At 45.3% G+C, this 17909-nt stretch overlaps 4 protein-coding genes across 11 annotated transcripts in view; 3 read left to right on the forward strand and 1 right to left on the reverse strand.

Annotated features, from left to right (window-relative positions):
- LOC116846937 lies at nucleotides 1–6455 on the forward strand. 3 transcript variants are annotated; one of them, XM_032821364.1, is made up of 10 exons: nucleotides 1–312; nucleotides 384–654; nucleotides 728–949; nucleotides 1023–1098; nucleotides 1361–1542; nucleotides 1621–1870; nucleotides 2220–2444; nucleotides 2542–2622; nucleotides 2734–2831; nucleotides 3964–6455. In XM_032821364.1, exons 2-10 carry the CDS (start codon nucleotides 553–555, stop codon nucleotides 4066–4068), a joined length of 1341 nt encoding a protein of 446 aa, XP_032677255.1. In that variant the 5' UTR covers nucleotides 1–312; nucleotides 384–552; the 3' UTR covers nucleotides 4069–6455. The 3 variants fall into 3 exon arrangements, with proteins under 3 accessions (XP_032677255.1, XP_032677254.1, XP_032677253.1); XM_032821363.1 differs by having other exon boundaries at nucleotides 6–312; nucleotides 368–654; nucleotides 1615–1870; XM_032821362.1 differs by having other exon boundaries at nucleotides 6–312; nucleotides 1615–1870.
- LOC116846942 overlaps nucleotides 1–10049 on the forward strand; it is a 52688-nt gene extending 42639 nt beyond the window's left edge. The window contains exon 4 of the mRNA XM_032821385.1: nucleotides 9916–10049. Coding sequence (XP_032677276.1) covers nucleotides 9916–9954 — 39 coding nt within the window. The 3' untranslated portion in view covers nucleotides 9955–10049. The remainder of the gene's footprint in view (nucleotides 1–9915) is intronic.
- LOC116846941 (twisted gastrulation protein homolog 1-A) lies at nucleotides 5421–15233 on the reverse strand. Of its 6 annotated transcripts, XM_032821384.1 has the most exons (6): nucleotides 9571–9846; nucleotides 9111–9292; nucleotides 8258–8345; nucleotides 7221–7447; nucleotides 6515–6718; nucleotides 5924–6234 (listed from the first exon to the last, which is right to left on the reverse strand). In XM_032821384.1, the coding sequence occupies exons 4-6, from the start codon at nucleotides 7438–7440 to the stop codon at nucleotides 5924–5926; spliced, it is 735 nt and encodes a 244-aa protein (XP_032677275.1). In that variant the 5' UTR covers nucleotides 7441–7447; nucleotides 8258–8345; nucleotides 9111–9292; nucleotides 9571–9846. The 6 variants fall into 6 exon arrangements, with proteins under 6 accessions (XP_032677271.1, XP_032677275.1, XP_032677270.1 ...); XM_032821379.1 differs by lacking the exons at nucleotides 8258–8345; nucleotides 9111–9292; nucleotides 9571–9846 and adding exons at nucleotides 13778–14065; nucleotides 14834–15233; XM_032821381.1 differs by lacking the exons at nucleotides 9111–9292; nucleotides 9571–9846 and adding an exon at nucleotides 9881–10024.
- The window catches only part of LOC116846935 (nucleobindin-2), a 22664-nt gene continuing 14743 nt past the window's right edge, over nucleotides 9989–17909 (forward strand). Inside the window, exon 1 of the mRNA XM_032821351.1 lies at nucleotides 9989–10133. Coding sequence (XP_032677242.1) covers nucleotides 10123–10133 — 11 coding nt within the window. The 5' untranslated portion in view covers nucleotides 9989–10122. The remainder of the gene's footprint in view (nucleotides 10134–17909) is intronic.

Genomic DNA, 17909 nt, shown 5'->3' on the forward strand with positions numbered 1-17909 from the left:
CACTTGATCAATGAAACGTATACATATATACGTATGAAGTCGCATGTATTGCCAGCGTGCTTCAAAGTAGCAAATGGACGGCGGCCTGACTCACGTTCCGGTTACGTCAGGAGCGATGACAGCAAGCGTGTGGACGCGAGTGTCCTGGTATCTCGTAGGTGCTTGTATGGCGAATACACGAAGGAACGATGTCGGCGGCCTCCACGTCGATGCGCGAATCGCGCTTTCCCAGCGAGACGCTCAATAATCCGCTTCCTCGGCTCACGCTTCTCGAAACGGTCCAAGTAAATGGGAGAGAGAGAGCGAGAGGATGTGAGTACTGAGATTAGCCATTGTCGATCGAGTTTCACTTGTCTCATCAACCTAGGTTCTATCTTGTTCAGGAGAAGCTCGCATCGCGTCGTTACACTTGCCGCGAGCTCGGTCCTATGAATCCCGATGAGTCGGTGTTATAACTCTCCTCGATGTTGAGCGCTGGCGATGCGTATGCATGAGGCGACGATGAGGCGTTCCATCGGGTGCACGTTCTCAGCAGTCTAAGGGAATTCAGATATGGCTGAGGGTGGGACGGAGCCGAAGTTTATTGACGGTCAGGTTTCGAAGGGTCAGTTAGAGATAAACGAGTGCCTCGGTAACTGGCTGACGTACTTGCAGGTTGGTATATCTCTGGTAATGCTTGCGCGCGTTACCACGAAGGAGAGAAAATAAACCATTTCTCGTACTACAGACACTTAATGGCCTATGTACAGCTGGTACTAAATTGGCCCAATCCCTGCAAGGGCTTCTCTCGGTTCACGACACGGTGGCACAGTGTCGTTTGACAGGTCAGTGTTTGGCCGGTTGGGAGGAATTGGCAAGGGCTACGCATGTGGCCAGCAATACTGTGAAGAACCATGTAATCACTGCCCTGAGGGATCACGAGTCTCGTGATAATGACGGGGACAAACATGTTAGTAAATGTTTCCATTTGGTTGACTTTTTCTTGCGTTAAAGCGCTAGTGTAATCGTCTTTGCACTTTCAGGACATTCTCAGAGAGAATCTCTTGACATTCATAAACTTGCAATATCAATTCTGCGTTGCTTGCTGTGAATGTTTAGGTAAGCTTGTATTTGATACGAAAGCGCAATTACTTCGATCTTTATCATTCACTAAAATTATGGTAGGATTAGTGAAGATTATTAAAACAGGGTCGTATAGTATTTATTGCAATTTAGTTCTTGAGGAAGTTATGCGATTCAATTTTAGAAAAATCGAAATTTTCTCGAGAGGAGAATATGACTGAAGTAGAATTTAGTTAGTGGCCGATTACATCGGGAAAAGGCCGTACTTCGATTCTAATCACGAATTCGCATACTACAGGTGGCATGGCGGAATGCTCATGCTCGCAGAGCGGTAGCGGTGATTGCGATATCGCCGCTCTTCAACAATGCTTCGAACGTCTTTACAGTTCACCGATACCACCCATATCCACCTCGTCCACTCAGCATTCTGCTCAAAATTACCAGAGGTCCCCCTTGCCGTACTCGTTGTTTCCTCTGCAGGTAATTGTCGTGCGCGTGTCGCTCCTCGGTTGGTCTAATAGTAAGCGTTACACTTGGTTTCGTATCCGCAAGGTTCAGAGGAGATGGTCGGAAACCGCGGCGGCGGAAATGTCGGGCGAATCCTGCGAGAACACGGTGAGGCGTTGGTCGATGCCCTGGGACTGCAGGCACGTCATAGAATGGCCACGTCAGGATGCGAGGTCGAGATTAAGAGTGCCCCAGCAGGACCGCAGCAGGTCGACCACGCCTGATTCGGTGTGGAAAACGTCCACCATGGCTAGTCAGGACGGTCTTCAAGAAGCCATTCAGCTGCTTTCTTGCAAGCCAGGTAGCGAAATGTCCGCCGGCGAATTTTGCTTTTTTCGCGAAGATGTTACAAATTATTTCTGTCTCAGAAGAATATTGCAAGGATGATCTATAACACACAGACGAATTGTGAAGCATTATCAGGGATTTGATTTTTGCAATTCAGCTTTTAATTCGAAATTTACAACGATTAGTCGAGAACACTCGACTTCGGGTAATTAGAATTTCTCGTAAAATGAATTTTTCTTTGAATTTCTTTCAATTTTGGCAAGATTGAGAGTACGAACTTGTAGGCTTAAACATAACTCGTTGAACTAGCTGTTCGCTTTGTTCGTTTTCCGTGTACGATTCGAAGATTGTACGTTGTGCAGGAGTTCGACCGTCCAATCAACTCTCGGCTTACACTAGTCAACATATCCCGGGCGTCACGTTGACGACCTGCAACTTCGAGTCGAACTATGACTCTGCTATTTGGCCAAGCTCGCGTAGAATAGGCTCGCCTAGGTGCTGGCCGCAGGATTCCAGCGACCATTCTGATCAGTCCGGACATCGCGACAGCGATCAGAGTGTCCACAGCGGCGAGCACAGGGACTCGGGTAAGGCTGAATGGTCGTTTGTCATAAACGCTAAGTTATTCTCGGCCGATAGGATCGCGAGGAGATCGTGAACGATTCCGTTGCAATGTTACTGCAGAACAGAGCGGTGCCAGCGGCAGCCACGGCGACAGTAAAGACAGCATTCACTCGCATTGCGATCATCGGGAGATCGAAACCGGTGAGTCGTGGATTCGGAATATTCTGTCGCCTCGAATCGTCCGAATATTTGACGCGAAGAGGTTGTGATTTCCACGCGATGGTCTTAGGTCGAACATGTCTCTCTTTGAAGGTACTGCGGACACACTGCCGTCTCGCAAGAGCAGCTCGTCCACTGATTCCTGCATCTCGGCGCACAGCAGGTCAGGCTCGGAGAGCGCAGGTGGCGGGGTAAATAAACAGTTCGCATTCTATATGTTAGAGCACGGTATTAGTGGTCCTTAAGTTCGTTAAGTTCGGTATTTCCTCCTCTTCCAAGGTACTGAATAAAAAAGCCGTTCGTACATCAGAAGTTTGCGTTATAAAATATAATACAATCCTCGGTCCAAGTACTTTCGATTGAGATTAGCGAACAAGTTTGACGTTTATACAGAAAAAAGAAGAGGATTAAAAAAAAAATTCTATTGAATTGTGAATGTTAAATACGATTTTTCTAAAAACGAATTCAAACATGGAGATGAACGGTAATTATAAGGGGTTGTCACAATTATTAATATGTATTTATCATATGTTGCAGAAAACAATCAATACTACGTAAAAAATAACCAGAGAAAGCGACACGTTTCGGTTAATAAGTGTCTCTAATATTATAATTTGCTAAAGATTGAACAAAAATTGTCTGAACATGAGATAGATTTTGTGTGCATATTACCTGTTTCTTTGTCACCTGCCGTGTTGTTACACGCCACAATTCTAACGATACAATTCTACGGCTGTTGTTTTATTATTTTATCAAAATCTATGAATCGCCATTAAGATAATGAAAGGCACACAATTCATCGATCAGTTCAATCAACCCGTTCGTAAAATGTTCACTTTGTGATTATTGCTAATTGGCCAGGACATAACATTCGATGAGAAAGATCGATGAACATCGCTATTTGCGAGAATCTACATAAATATACTCTATTTTCTATACGTTCATTATTTAATATATAATGATTGCATACTAAAACTTACTACTAATTACTACTTAAGTAGGATTGTTCTTTGCCGTTCCTCTCTATGTTTTAATTCGTTCCTTCTCGAAAGAGGACGAACGTCATATTTAACGCTTATATTTGAGAGAAGATTCAAATTGAATTGCGGAAATATGTGTAACGCGAAAAGAAAATATATTTATAAAATGCGTACAGTCACAGATACGATATGATGTACGAATTACTTTTAATTATCTGTCTGTTTCGTCACGCTGCATCATGCTTTGATGTTGTTGGATGGATGTTCATTCCTCGCTTTTTTCCTTAGTTGTTGTTCTTGTTCTTCTTCCTCAACTCAGAGTAAATGTCGATGATGATTTTAGGAGTGCACGAGGTCGCAATTGTATTCGATGTGGAGCGGCGGCGACTTATCCTTTATCAAGTTGCCGGAGAGCAACGAAATACAAGATGAACATCCACCCGCTTAAATATCCGCCATCTCGTTTTATACGATGTATCCACAGGCAAAACAGACGACCTTCGAATCGTCGAGTGCACAAGAGACGATTCCTTCCGAACTCGAGGAAGGGAAGTGTCGCACGCGCGCGATAAAAGGAAGACACATGACACTTTTATCTAAAACGTTTTATCTTATTCTACATATTGTGCGAAGAGGTTCCTGAAGAGGACACTAACCGTTTGGATATATTTTGCGATCGAGTTGATTCAAAGATAAATCTCTCGTCGCTAGGATACAATTCGTTGACTCGCGTTGATTCACCTGGTGAATTGACCAATTCTATTTGTCACGTGTACATGTTTGATATTTGTGGGCGCAGTATGACGGCGCTTAATACGTGCATATTGACTGTGCGACTAACGATAAAAAAACATATATGTGTACTTAAAAGACATCATACAGGGTGCTCCCAGCTATTTATAACATTACTATAAACCAAAAAAACACCACGCAATACGAGTTTCGAAACTCGTATTGCGGCGAAACGTGTTTCGAGAACACGTATCGTAATATCGCATTTAAATAGTATCTGTTAACAAACAAATACTACGAAATAATATTCCGGTTTTGCGCTTGCAAAACGAACGCCCTGTACGCTGTTAACTCGTATATACGTATACGATTCACAGATCTATAATACATTATTGCATAATTACGTATAATTCGGCAATTGTCACTCAAAATTGGTCGCAAAATGTTTCTTATAATTTTATCATTTGTTAGACTCTGTCTGCGAACACGTTGCTCTTCAATCTTCCGTGCTTAGCTCAGTATCGAAACGCATGCACGCGCGATCGCTAAACATTTCACGTTGCCTTGCTCAGCGAGCACGCGTGCACCGTCGTGGATACGTGGAGTGCCGCTCATAAATTTCCAGAGACTGTTACCGCAAGCGTATACACGTATCTGCAGGCATGCACGCGTAATTTTATTCTGAGAACTCACAAATGTTGGCTTTTCATCTTCCTGCTTGAGGGAATTCCGAGGAGATTCAGCGTGTGTAAAACAACATCGATGTCTGATCGATTTGATGTATGTACAATCTTAACGGAAAAAATAGTACTGTAGGCACAACCAGATTTATGTGTGGGCCAACTATACTGTTTTGTACTTATATGGCACGGACGTGATAATCAAGACTCTCGATGACATTCTTACTCGAGTGCATTCTTAAGAAAAAGGGGAACAAAACAAAAGAGGTTATACATACATTCGCACATTGCGTAACTGCACTTGCATACGGAGACCAGGTGAAGCTTGGAGGCTGATCTTATATTCGGTAAACTCGTTGCATCTTAACATTATATTAAAACATGTGAGTTACTTTATGATAAAATTTATTGAAAATATCTTTAACGGTTATACACTCTCACGTTCGCTTCTCGAGCTTTTTTTTATAATTAGATTTATTTTATGCCATCACTAACATCGCTCGTAGACAACGGAAAGAATAAATTCGCTTTCGAGTGAGCGTCCTTTGAAGATCACTCCTAAATGATCGTAGAGACCGCTCTGCGATCAGTTATGATCAGTCTCTGAGTTCAGAAAGCAGAATTTTGGAGCGTGTATATTGATAGTTTAATCGGCGAATTTTACTTCAGAATCACTTACTGTCTTGCTCGAAGGAAAAATTCTCAAATGCACGAAATTCAGCGTAACTTTCAAAAGGCACTCTTGTACACGATAACAAAAAATAACAGAAACATTAGTCTTTTTAAAATTAATCATCACGTCCGTAACTACGATCAGCGTGTCAGTATAAAAAAAATCACTCACGAAACACTATCTCTTCATGAAGAGGAGACGGGAAATGTTGGTGATGACTAAACTTCGTCATCGACCAAGTCATCCTCTACTTGACCATAATCATCGTACTGATCCTTCAGGTCGTCGTCCTCGTCCTTTTTCAAAGGACAATTTAAGCATCTTGACTCGTTCACCCCATAGTTGATGCACGTGTCACCTATGCACTCGCAGCAACCATCGTGGAACCACCTGTAGCTGGTGGCGCCCATACTCTGACAAGACGCGCTGCATTTGTTCCAAGAAATGCACTGTGCCATAAAGGCAACTGTGCAGTTGACTGTCATCACGTTCGGCTTCAGGGCGTTCAATTCTCCGTCGAGGTTGGTCTCTATGGCATATTCAAACGTACGTTATTATTTTTCTGACCCGCTCTGCGAGCAACGTGTCGAGCAACGTCGTTCGCGAGGAGTTGTTTGTTTTGAGGATAGGATAATTTTGTTATACTCGTTAATTTGTTTCGTCTCATCGTTCGATTATATCGACCGTGAGAAACGGAACAGATGTCGATGTTACTTGGACATTAAATAAATAAACAAATAAATAATTAAACTTCGCGCTTGTGTATTTGTAATTTCCGTATAGATGCTATACTGATTCTCGATACTTACGCACGCGATAAGTCATATCCTTGTTTTTCGAATGAAACAGCGACGTGTCATAGTCCACGGGGAATGTGAAGTGGCGCCATCTCTGGAGCGGATCTTCTTCGGCGGTGAGCGCCTGGAAGAGTGCTGGCACCGGCTCGTTGAAGTCCTCTACATGTGACTTCTTGCTCAACGGGTTCTCAGTGATATTCGGCTTCGGGCAGAGATCTGCGCGCGCGAAGACGCAACGCGTTAGCAATCATATACAGGATGCACCGATATTATCGTCGTTTCCTTCCTTATCGAGGAACGCAGGATGGAAACTGATTGAGTAGGCGGTTCAAGCCGGATTGACCTGCCTACTTTTTCGCGGAAAATACGCATCGCCGCTTCGTCGAGAAAGAAAATTAGTTCGAGATGTGTAGCGATCATGCTCGAAGCGTCGTTATCTTAGCCGCGATATCTGAACGTTATAATTTTATTAATTTTTATTTTTTCGCTTACTTTTCTCATTCCCTTCACTCTAAAAATAGAGATACGTGGTTTTATTATATTTAATTCAAATTTTTACAATAATATTTCTTGAATTTTGTATTCCTCTTTCAGTGATTTTAACGTTACGAAACGCCACACATAGTTTATTTCCCTGACAATAACGTAAATCTGATAAAAGTTCCCAAGTATTGGGCCGAGGGTTCGATTATCGCTCATGTAGGAACGCAGCTCTTACCTACGCACGAACAGCATTCATCGTACAGGTAGCTCAGGCACGAGAAACATTCCTTACAACAGGTACAGGTGTCCATGTCACACTTACAGCTTTGCGTGAGCATACACTTGCTCACAACACTTGCACAGACTGCCTCATTGCACGCTTCTGACCGTTTCGTCGCGGTAATCATAAACAGAATGTAGACAACGGTCACGCTGACCAATGCGTTAAAGCCCATCTTGAAGCTGAAACAAACCCGATTTAACTCACTCTCTTTACACCTTTGACTCCTTCACTCAACGTATTATGATTATAAATGTCCGTAAAACAGTTTATGTCAATCAGAATCGTTATCTTTGGGAAGAGACGAGAAGGGAATCTTATAACATGACGTAGTATATGTAGTTTATCGTTGGTCGTGAAACGTCCAAAATTAATTTTGTCACACGAGATTTTATTTATATATTATAAATCTCAAGGAGCATCTCAAGCAGTATTTTTCCACGACAATATTAAATCGAGAATCGCACAATTATAACGTCAGCCGTTGTCTACGAGTGAATTTTAACACGTATGATTTTTGTTTCTTTCTTTCGCCGCGCAAACGTGAACGCAGACCGTCGACCATTGTTTACGCGTAAACGCGAGACACTATAATTATAAGCGCGATTATAATGTCCTCTGGCTCACGCCATTGCCGGGTTGGCTTTACGGAGACGAAGAGAGCGGCGATTATGCGGACGAGGTCCGATTAAGATTATTAAGAATATTCATGTACATGAGTCAGGGTGTCATTAAGCGGGGAACGCGTGCTAAAAGAATGAAATTTCAGTCTCCTCTCCTAGCAGCGCGACGCGACTAAACCGAGCAATCAGCGTAATGTTGCTCCTCTCCTCCAGGGATAACGCCGAGGTCACCGTTTAAACTCGTTTAAGTCTTCGCGAATTCGGGGGCTTCTTTGTTGCCGTTGTCGTGGAAGTGATTTCGCTTCCTGCCTGACGGAATAATTGCGGAAATTCCGGAACTCGTCGTAGTGACGAGAATTAAAAATGTACCTCTTTTAAAGTCGTGAATGCCAACCGGCCGGAAGAAGTCGCGTTCTCATAAAGATTGAGTCGCCTTTCATGCAAGAGAATTTATTGCCTAAAGCAGAAAATATAAAAGTGTAAATAAAATTCTCCAATTTTTTCAAGTAATTCCGGCAAAGTTAAAGAAACATACACATTATACACAAACTTTCGAAAGCGAGGAGCGTGATCGCCGAATCGGCGATCCGTTCGTGAAAATTTTCGGAGACAATCACTCTCGTCGCAACTTCCTGTACTTTAATAGTTATTTTTCAAGAAACAAGAGGAGAAACAAGAGGAAACATGTTTGTATGAAAATATTTGAATCTTCTTATTTCATAAGATTAAGAATGCTCTTTTATTTTCATGCAGCTTTCATTTCATGAAAGCTTTTACTTTTAATGCAGAAGAATTGAAGATTTCGAGCTTTGTTTCTGTATTCGTGTAATAGAGGATGTGACCGCTACTATGATAAATTTGTGGGTTTCTTGAAAAATAACCGTTAAAGTTGCGACGAGAGTGATTGTCTCCGAGAATTTTCACGATCGCCGATTCGGCGATCACACTCTTCGTTTTCGAAATAATCCTGTTGGTAGGTGCAAGTAGGCACACACATACACACGCATATGTTACATGCCCGGGAGCATTAAAAACTCGCCGACATACCGGGGAGGACAAGGAGAAAGACGATATTAATCGAATGCAAAATCGTTCATGCAATAATTGCATCTTTCGAACGTGCCAATTAAGCTTCTATTTATATCGCGTATAATCGCGTCCTACGATATCTTGGGTGAATTATTATTGGAAGAGAATTCCATCGCAACGACCTGTTACATACAGTGATCGGAAAGGCGCGATCGACTCGGTCGAAAGCGTTGCTGTCAGTCGCGGGCTCCACACTCTCTCGTCCTCTCATGTCTTTTGATAGGAAAATAGCATCTGTAGTATGAACTACTCATAACGGCAACTTGACTTGTTTATATTTACGTTTACACACTATTATATATCATTCAGACGTACCTGATGTAAGAAATTTCAAATATTTTGAATAACATATCGGAATTAATAAACTCCAAATATTCAATTTGCATTTTTCATCGAATTCTGGTCTCTAGTCGATTTGAGCACGTATCATGGAATTCTTTCGAGTCCATTTCGAAAAATTCCATAGTACGTGTCTTTGTTCTAATCTATTTTGTCGCTTGAAATCGATATAGACATGGTAATTATTAAATGAAGAAAGAGATGAAAAGCAAAGAATAGAGAGGAAAAGAAGCGTATTCCAAACAATTTAATACCTTATTATCTTCATTGTATCGAGTCTTGAATATCAAATAGAAGAATATTCGCTTTGAACACAATGAACAATGGAATATCCACACAACCTCTTGCACTTTATAAACACGAAATTTAGAATGTTTATTTATTTTTCGTATCCTCTATATGGACATATCTTTACATTGTCGATTACATGTCATGCAAGTCGTACACGTGTATTTGAATTAAAAAAATTTTTGAATATTTACACCCACAACGGAAGTTTTGCAGATATTTATTTTTCTTCTTGTGTATTATAAGTATTATACTGTATCACCTGTATTTCCCTACCATATCTTATCAGTCGTTTTCTCATTAACTTGCAGGCTCACAATTCACTGTTTCTTCTTAACGTCACCGGATGACAGAACTGACAGAACAGTTGCTCGCGCTGGACTAGTCACAAGGATTTTGACGGAGGACGACCTGTAGCCGTCAGTTTTAAAGGTAGGACCCCCACTCTAATTTGGAGAGGGTCCTAGGTCATCCGTAAATGAAGGTGCACCGACGAACCACCACGAAACGCTTTTACGATGGCTTCCAGGTAATTATCTGCTATTCCTTCTCATATTGGTGCAAGCAGTCACACTTTGGCAGCTAGACTTTATTAGGGTCCTTCTTCTCTTTCTTCTTGTCTCGAAATGACGATAGAAAACTCGTTGGCAGATAATCATCACACGATAATATCGATAAGCGCTCGATCCTTCCGATTTATGCGGGCAAATGTCGGTAACGATTGTTTGGATGTTTATTGGGCGGTTGTTTGATTTTGCCGCTTCGAGTGTCTCTCGGCGTATCGCAGCGCGCGAATGATATTTTCGGTTGATAACTCGTTAATCCTGTTACGTTTATGATATATGTGGCCGACCACGGAAGATACGCGGGATTCTCCGTACTTCACCGTGTCGAATTCTAACGAGCCAGCCTGAATGACGACGCGACGATCGTAAAATTTGATTTTATGCGCCGGAAGATGCGGGCGGGAAAAGTTCCAGGTGGGAAATTTAAGGAAATCTAATGTCGGCAAGGGTAGAGTTTTCGCGTTAAGCTGTGCCAGAATTAGGAAGGGACCGTAACATACCGTCGGGTCCGTCGCGACGTTTCGATGCACCCCGCAAGCTACACGGATGACGTCAGGGTCTACCTCGGCCACCTAGTGAAATCTGTCGCGATACGATCTGCCGCTTTAAGCCGCTTCACGGATTTCACGTTGTGGAAAATTTACGAGCGTCCATTAGCGCGTGATTATCGGGACAATAAAGTGTCAAGCTGCGAGAAACGCGACGTGCTGTCCTATTATGCCATCGGGCGACGACAAGCGTCACGCGGACTCGGACGATCGTCGGGATCGTCTCCGTCGCGCATGAATCCGGAGCGGCGCGACGCGCGACGCGAAACGTCGTCTCCTCGCGATTCCGCGCGAGTAACTCGCGAAAGCCGCGGGAGTACGCTCGGGACACCGCGTACGTGGAGACGGGCGATCGCGCGAATGCTGTTTTAATAAAAATTCCAGCTCGAGCGAAATGTGGATGTTTGTCATCCAGGGACAGGCTGCTGGCACTCGCAGCCTCGCCTCTCGTTCTGTGGCCTGAGGCGATGGAATAACTTCAATAACAAACGCCAATCGCCTTCGCAGAAGGCGGCAGGCTGCCGTCTACCTACGTCCGCGCACGTTCCGCGTGTGTTCGCACGGCGGAGGAAGACTTTCCAATCATTTTCTATCACCACCGGTGCCTTCCTTCGTCTCACCTTCCTCCTCGCACGTTCCTCCTCACGCAAATGCGTAACCCGTGGTGGATGCGTGATCCTCCTGTCCACGAAATACAATCGCGTGACTCGGCGAGAGAAGCGAGGAAAGATCCACGGGAGGAACAGTGATAAAAAATGAATCATCGTAATTTTGTATACATCGAGAGATTTCCCGCTTGAAACAACTCATTTCAATTTGATGATCCGCGCTGCGATATTTGGAACAGCGTCGCGTGTGTATTCGCGTTCTGCTCAAGTGGAAAATTCAATTAGCCGGGTTGATACGCAAATCACTTGGGAAAGGTGAGGATTTTGCTCAAGCTTCCTTCTTGGCCGTTGCACTTGGACAGAATAGGGCTGAAATTTCGCGAAAAGGTCAACCGCTCGCACGTCCTGCTCGCCGTGATGTAATAGTTCGACAATACTGCGTCTCTCGAGGAAGGGGCGATCGATGCGCGTACAGCGCGCGATTTCCTTCGATTCCCAATCCTTAGATCGCTTTTCAAGCGAATGTCTCGTCCGGCCATTATTTTTCGGCAAATTGCATCAAGGCTGATTAAAAAGCGACGTCGATTTAACGTGGTCGCGAGACGCTGCATGCGATGGACGTTGCTGCACAACTCGATTGTCCGCGGTTCTTGAAGGCTTGTCGCATCGTGACCTCCTTCGTGCGTAAATATCCGCGTTATCGAAGCATCGCGCTGTCAATTGGCATCGCGCCGTTATTGCGCTATCACTCCCATTTACGGTGTCGTCTGCAGTATTATTATTTTCGGTTAATGCAGGAATTACCGAGCACACGCTCGACACGCTCGCGAAATCGAGTCCTCGCGGTTTGCCATCGAACAGCCCGCGCTTGCGACGCACATTTACGACAGATCCGCGATAAGATTCAATAATATCTTGATGATGAACAAAGAGAAGTCGGACGGTCGCATTTGACGTTGAGCGCGCCATCGAAGACATGGATTAGAGCTTTAGTCATTCGTACTTAGATATTGCGACAAACGAAATTCCAAATCGAAGTTTCCGTGAGAGATCTTTGAAACAAATCAGCACGTAATTCTCGATGAGAAATGTACTTGATTTCTGTGATTGTGCTTCTCGCGACTTAATTGTCACATTTATTTCATTCCTTTCGACGAATTCTTTTATCGCGCATTCAGCTCTAAAATTGCGGTTACCGATTATCGCTCCTCGTTCGTACCTTGTTCGCTGCTTGTTTACGGCGAATAAAATTCTCACGTCAATAATTTCATGCAAATAGAACCCGGAATGAAAAGCGCGGTCGCGTCCAGTGCTAATTGGTCTACAAAATAGGGATACGGTCATGGATTTACGACTTCCCGTGAATCGAAGACGCGTCACGGTCGATTGACTTCACCGTGCCGAACCGTCTCGTACACAATGCCGACTTTTCTGACCGCTTAATCCTCGCAGTTTCGACGTTACGTTCGAGTGCTAATTGAGTTAGCGTTCGATGGGACGGCCTTTATACTCGGAAAGGGGTCGATTTACGCGTGCCGCGCTCGCAATCGACGACGAATCGCGCCAGCATTTGCGCGCTTGCGGTTTGCTTTCCCGCGAATTGAAAACCGCGATGAAAAAGTGTGCATTGACCGCCACGTAGAATATAGATCGCCATTGAGAATAATTCCGCTCGAGGTTACCCGCGTGAGATTACGAGTTCTTGCAGAAGTACGACCCAGTGCGACTGATGAGAGCGTGGGTCTCAATTGACGCGGATCGATAAGCTTATGTCCCGGCATGTCGGTGATAAGACTTATCATTATTAAACTCCGATCTCGCCGATCACTGAGCTTTCGCGAACTCTCTGTCGCGATTCCTTGAAGCCGCGTTGCAAATGGATCGATCGCGTCACGCTTTGTTACCGCTACGTCGAAAATAACTCCCTTCTCGTTAAAGAACTTTCGGCGAAGCTCTGAGGAAGAGAGAGAGAGCGAGAAGTAAAGAGAACGGTGCAGTTCGAAGAGACGCGCGTGCATCTATTTCTGCGTTTCGCGACTCTCACGGTCGAAGAAATTTTTCTCTTGATGAGGTCTGTTAAAATTTTAGTCAAGGTTCTCCTAATAAAATTTTTTGTAATAATTTCCGAGGGGATGCTCTTCCCGAGATTCGTGGTAACTTGCTCGGCGGACCAACGACTTCCAGACATCGCGGCAATTACGCCCGAAATCGGCCTCTTTAATTGGAGCCGAGCTATTTTCCATGATCACAGAGACGACTGGCCGCCGAGATCCGGCGCGATCGCGATCGCGACGGATCCGAGCGGATCTCGTCGGGTTTCTCTTGCGCATTCTCTCTCTCTCTCTCTCTCTCTCTCTCTCTCTCTTTGCCTCTCTCCTTCTCTCTCTTTCTCGAGGAATCTATCTATCTATCTATCTATCTATTCAACGGCGATAGTCAATCGATATTTACCTGGCACTCTCCGGCATCGTGTTCCAGCGGCGGGGCGGCGTGCGCGCCAGTTACCTACGCGTGAGAAACTATTTTAAGAGCGCGCAACCGGTTCGCGTTGCGACCGCCGCGGGACATGTTTCCTCGCCGAGGCGAAATCCTTCCTTCTATCCTCTAGGAAGCGCGTTCCCTCGCGATTTCAGCGTGGCAGCCGTCTTGGGGTCGCATTCGCGCAGTGTCCTGGTTAACCGATCGATCGCTCCGATTCGAGTGTCCGGATCGACGAACACGCTCAGGAACAACACGCACCTGCGACACGAAGCGCGAAGAATTGACAGATTCGCGAAATTCAGTTCTCTGAACTTGCGAATCTGCGAAATTCCGAATCGAGTCCGGCGATCGGCTTTCGCGACTTTCGTATTTTTCGTGATCGAGACGATCGCTCGTCGGCAGGCGCGCGCGCTCGACGTTCGAACGCGTTTCGATCGCTCGATAAACAAACGCTCTCCCTCTCTCTCTCCCTCTCTCTTTCTCTCTCTGTTTCTCTTTCTCCCTCGTGAGAACACACTAAGAGTCTCGCGCGTGTGTGTTTACGACACTGCGATCTCGCGCGGCAAGTGCAGCGGTGCACAGTGACCCGTCGTCAAAACAAACTCGCGGTGTGACGAGCCTCTCCTCCATCCGCGAGGGTCCTCTTCCTGTCCGGCGCACGCGTCTCCCATCCGGGAAGGGTTGCACCGAAATTCCGCACGCGAACCGCACGCGCACCGTCACGCACCGTCTGGATGCACGCGCTGCGCGTTACGACACCGCGTTGCGACGCATCGCGACGCACTTGCGTCGTGGATCGCGATCTCGCTCACGCTCGAAGATCGACAGCGCGGGCACGCGTCTCTCCAGGTAGTCGAAGAGGAACACTCGCTTTTTCGGAAATCGACGGCGATCTACTTCCCTGCCGCGAGGGGGAAAACAGAGAGGGATCAGAAGGGAGAGAAATAGAGAGAGAGATAGAAAGAAAGAGAGAAATAGAAATCAAGATAGAGAGCGGGAGAGAGAGAGAAAGAGAGTAAAACAGACGGAATAGAGAGATTCATCGGCGGGTGTGACGAATCGAAGAGCGGCTCTCATTGGACTGAATTAAGGAAGAGCGTGGACCGAGAGGACCGCAGAAGCGGAAGGAGGAGGAGGAGGAGGAGGTGAAGGTGGAGGAGGAAGAGGAGGAGGAAAAGGAGGTGGTGGCGACGGCGGCAGCGGCAGCGTTCTCGCGATGATGTTGGTGGTGGTGGTTGTACCGTCGCGGATCTCTCGCGGTGGAGGTGGAGAAGAGGAGAGCGAGAAAGAGAGAGAGAGAAAGAAACCGAACGAGAAAACGAGAGAGATGAAACGAGAAAAGGATGGAGTGAAGGGGGAAGCAGGGGGAGGGAGTCGCAGAAAGAGAGAAAGAGAGAGAGAGAACGAGTCCGCTGACGGTCGGGTAGTCCGGACTACCGACTGCATAAGACTGGTTTTCAATTTTTTCCCGACTTTTTGTTTTACCTGTGCCTCGCACAGCCTCTCCACGTCTCTCTCTCTCTCTCTCTCTCTCTCTCTCTCTCTCTCCCTCTCTCGCTCTCTCACTCTCTTTCTTTCTCACTCCCTATTTCTCGACCCTCTCCTGCTCCTTCTCCTCCTCGTTCTCCTCCTTCTCCACCTCCTGTTCCTCCTCCTCGTTCTCCTCCTCCTCACCTTCCCACCCGGAGAGCGTGCTGGACGAGTAACGGGTGAGCCGAGAGCTCCAGGCCGCCGCTCGATCGCACTGGTCGATCGGACCAACTCCGAAATCCTCGGAGACGTCTCTCTTCGTGGATGGTCCCACATGATGAATCTTTCAGGGGCTCGGTGTGTCGAGAGCCTCGGTCCCTTGCGCGCCCGAGAGCAAAGCTCGAGAGTAGCAGGTCAGTCTGCGAGTTCACGCGCATTCACCGTGGGCACTTTCGTTTTGATTAATATTCTCGAGACGATCGAGAGGAATTATTGTTAAGATTTTATTATGATATGGCAAGAGAAAGGACGTACATCATCAATTGGAAAAATAAACTGCGCTTTGTTTGCCCTACTTTAAATCCTTCGAATTCGCAGGCTGACCTGACGATATACCGCTCTCGATTCATGCGATTAGTTCGAACGCAGTTGTGAGTTGATACTGAGTTATATAGCGATTTGCAGCTTGAAAGCTCTTAGAAGAAGAATTAAGGATACTTAGATAATGTATCTCATTGATATCTAATTGATTTCGATCAGATGTTTTGACTAATCGGAGCTGCGGTAGTCTCAACTATGAACAGTTCACATTAAACTCAATTAAAAATCGATTACTATCTTGCCAATGAGCAGGAGATTGAGAATGATATCCTTAATGGATATCCATTTACGAATATTATTCTCGGAGAATAATTGATTGATAATATCGCTGGAGGCGTCGATTAATCAAAACTTGACAATAGACATTCCACAGTTATCGTTGCATTAAAAGTTGCACATGATGAAGGTTACGCAGAGTTTTTCCAAGATGAAATGCGAATAGTGTGTCAGGAGATCAACGCATGCATGAAACATGCATGCGAAAACAAATACAGCGACTTTCTCGTCGATGAAATAAATCGCGTATGCTAATAGCCAGACCGATCGCGATAAGATTTATTTCCGGCGAGTTTTGCAATCGAAGCTCTCCGCGGAGATCGAGGATTTAGAACCGTCTCGAGCAGTTTTTGCGCCAATTGGACATTTTGCGCATCTGCAGTGGATGTTGTCTTTCGCTTTATCAAATATTAGCTTCATCAAGTATTAGCTACCATTTGCAATAAGTCTTTTGAAATTACGATATTTATTGTTCTTCGTGATATTCCCCTTTGCACTCACGGCCATATTCTTTCATGCGGATAATTTGTATGTTTATTTCAAACTATTATTATTTTATGTTTATTTCAAACAATTTTTTATGTTTATTTTAAACTATTTTTCTGTGGCACTTGAATTAGGCTTCTCGTAATAGTTTCTCTTGTACTTTGATTTTGAAAAGATTTTTACTGCAACGTCACTCGACGTCTGATAATGAGCATTTCGAAGAGCATTCGCGTTTTGCGTCGTTCCCCATTCCTTCGCGTTCCATTGAAATCTCTCTCGCGAACGCTTTCTTCGTTTTCGCGAATGAGTCCCGCAGATCGAGAAACAATCAAGGCGGAAATATAGGACGGTGAGCTTGAAAATACTGTAGACCGTGTTTTACGTCGGTATTCACGCTCGTGCGTTTCTTTCTCTCTCTTTCTCTCTATCTCTCCTCGTCGTCAGCAGCGGAATGCAGATGAGTGCAGGTTGCATTCGGAGTTACCAGCGACGCCTTAGGTTTTTACGTTGCGGCGGAGAAACACGCCAAGAATTTGAGCGCGCAGAAAAGAACTGCTCGTTCGTGGGATCGTTGCGCAAGAGCGACCGAGGAAGTTCGCGAAGTTTGCGCATGCACTCGCATTAAGTAAGTGCGCATTGCGAAACCCTTGAAAGCTCTCGATCGTCAACATCGCTTACGTGTGTATCTATCGCGCGTTCGTCGCGCGACGTTTGTTCTACCTGGAATACCTGATCATTTCTCATCGACGACGACGACGACGACGACGACGACCCCGCCGCCACCGCCGCTGCCACCGCTGTCGATCATAACTCATCCCGTTTTCTTTCCGAGGATGCGCGCGTTGGCAAACATAATTACATTTTTATTCCAAGGCTGCTTATGCCAAGATAATTCATTATCGCCATCTACGTTGGGCAAACGCATCTCATTAGCACAATGTGCGCGCGAAGAAACTCAACGACGTTTTCGTGTCTCGAATCGAAATATATTAGACGCGTTCTTTCGAAATGAACGATCAACGGAGACCTTCGTCGCGATAACGTGGAACATTCGAAGCGCGGGCTAGTCCGTGAACGGAGTCTTACAAATAATCTGTGTAGAAAACAGTGGTTCGCTGACGACGTACGCGCGCGCGCAAGTGTGTTGAGCAAATAAATATTTTTATTCATCCGCATATCCGCGCGATTTCTCGCGAGTTCGCGTTTCGCAACGCGTCGGTCGTGAGAAGACAGAGAGAGAGAGAGAGAGAGAGAGAGAGAGAGAGAGAGA

Source organism: Odontomachus brunneus, unplaced genomic scaffold (assembly GCF_010583005.1).
Source record: "Odontomachus brunneus isolate Ranch 3 - 2012 unplaced genomic scaffold, Obru_v1 Obru_scaffold_072, whole genome shotgun sequence".
Lineage (NCBI taxonomy): Eukaryota > Metazoa > Arthropoda > Insecta > Hymenoptera > Formicidae > Odontomachus > Odontomachus brunneus.

Bases quoted from the DNA above. Each gene is read 5' to 3' on its own strand.
- LOC116846937 (XM_032821363.1), top strand. From the start codon at position 553: ATGGCTGAGGGTGGGACGGAGCCGAAGTTTATTGACGGTCAGGTTTCG. The intron at 2,623-2,733 runs GTGAGTCGTGGA...CTCTCTTTGAAG, and splicing joins TCATCGGGAGATCGAAACCG to GTACTGCGGACACACTGCCG. The intron at 2,832-3,963 runs GTAAATAAACAG...TGATGATTTTAG, and splicing joins CGGAGAGCGCAGGTGGCGGG to GAGTGCACGAGGTCGCAATT.
- LOC116846941 (XM_032821380.1), bottom strand. The intron at 6,719-7,220 runs GTAAGAGCTGCG...TCGCGCGCGCAG, and splicing joins TGAATGCTGTTCGTGCGTAG to ATCTCTGCCCGAAGCCGAAT. The intron at 6,235-6,514 runs GTAAGTATCGAG...AATATGCCATAG, and splicing joins GGATATGACTTATCGCGTGC to AGACCAACCTCGACGGAGAA.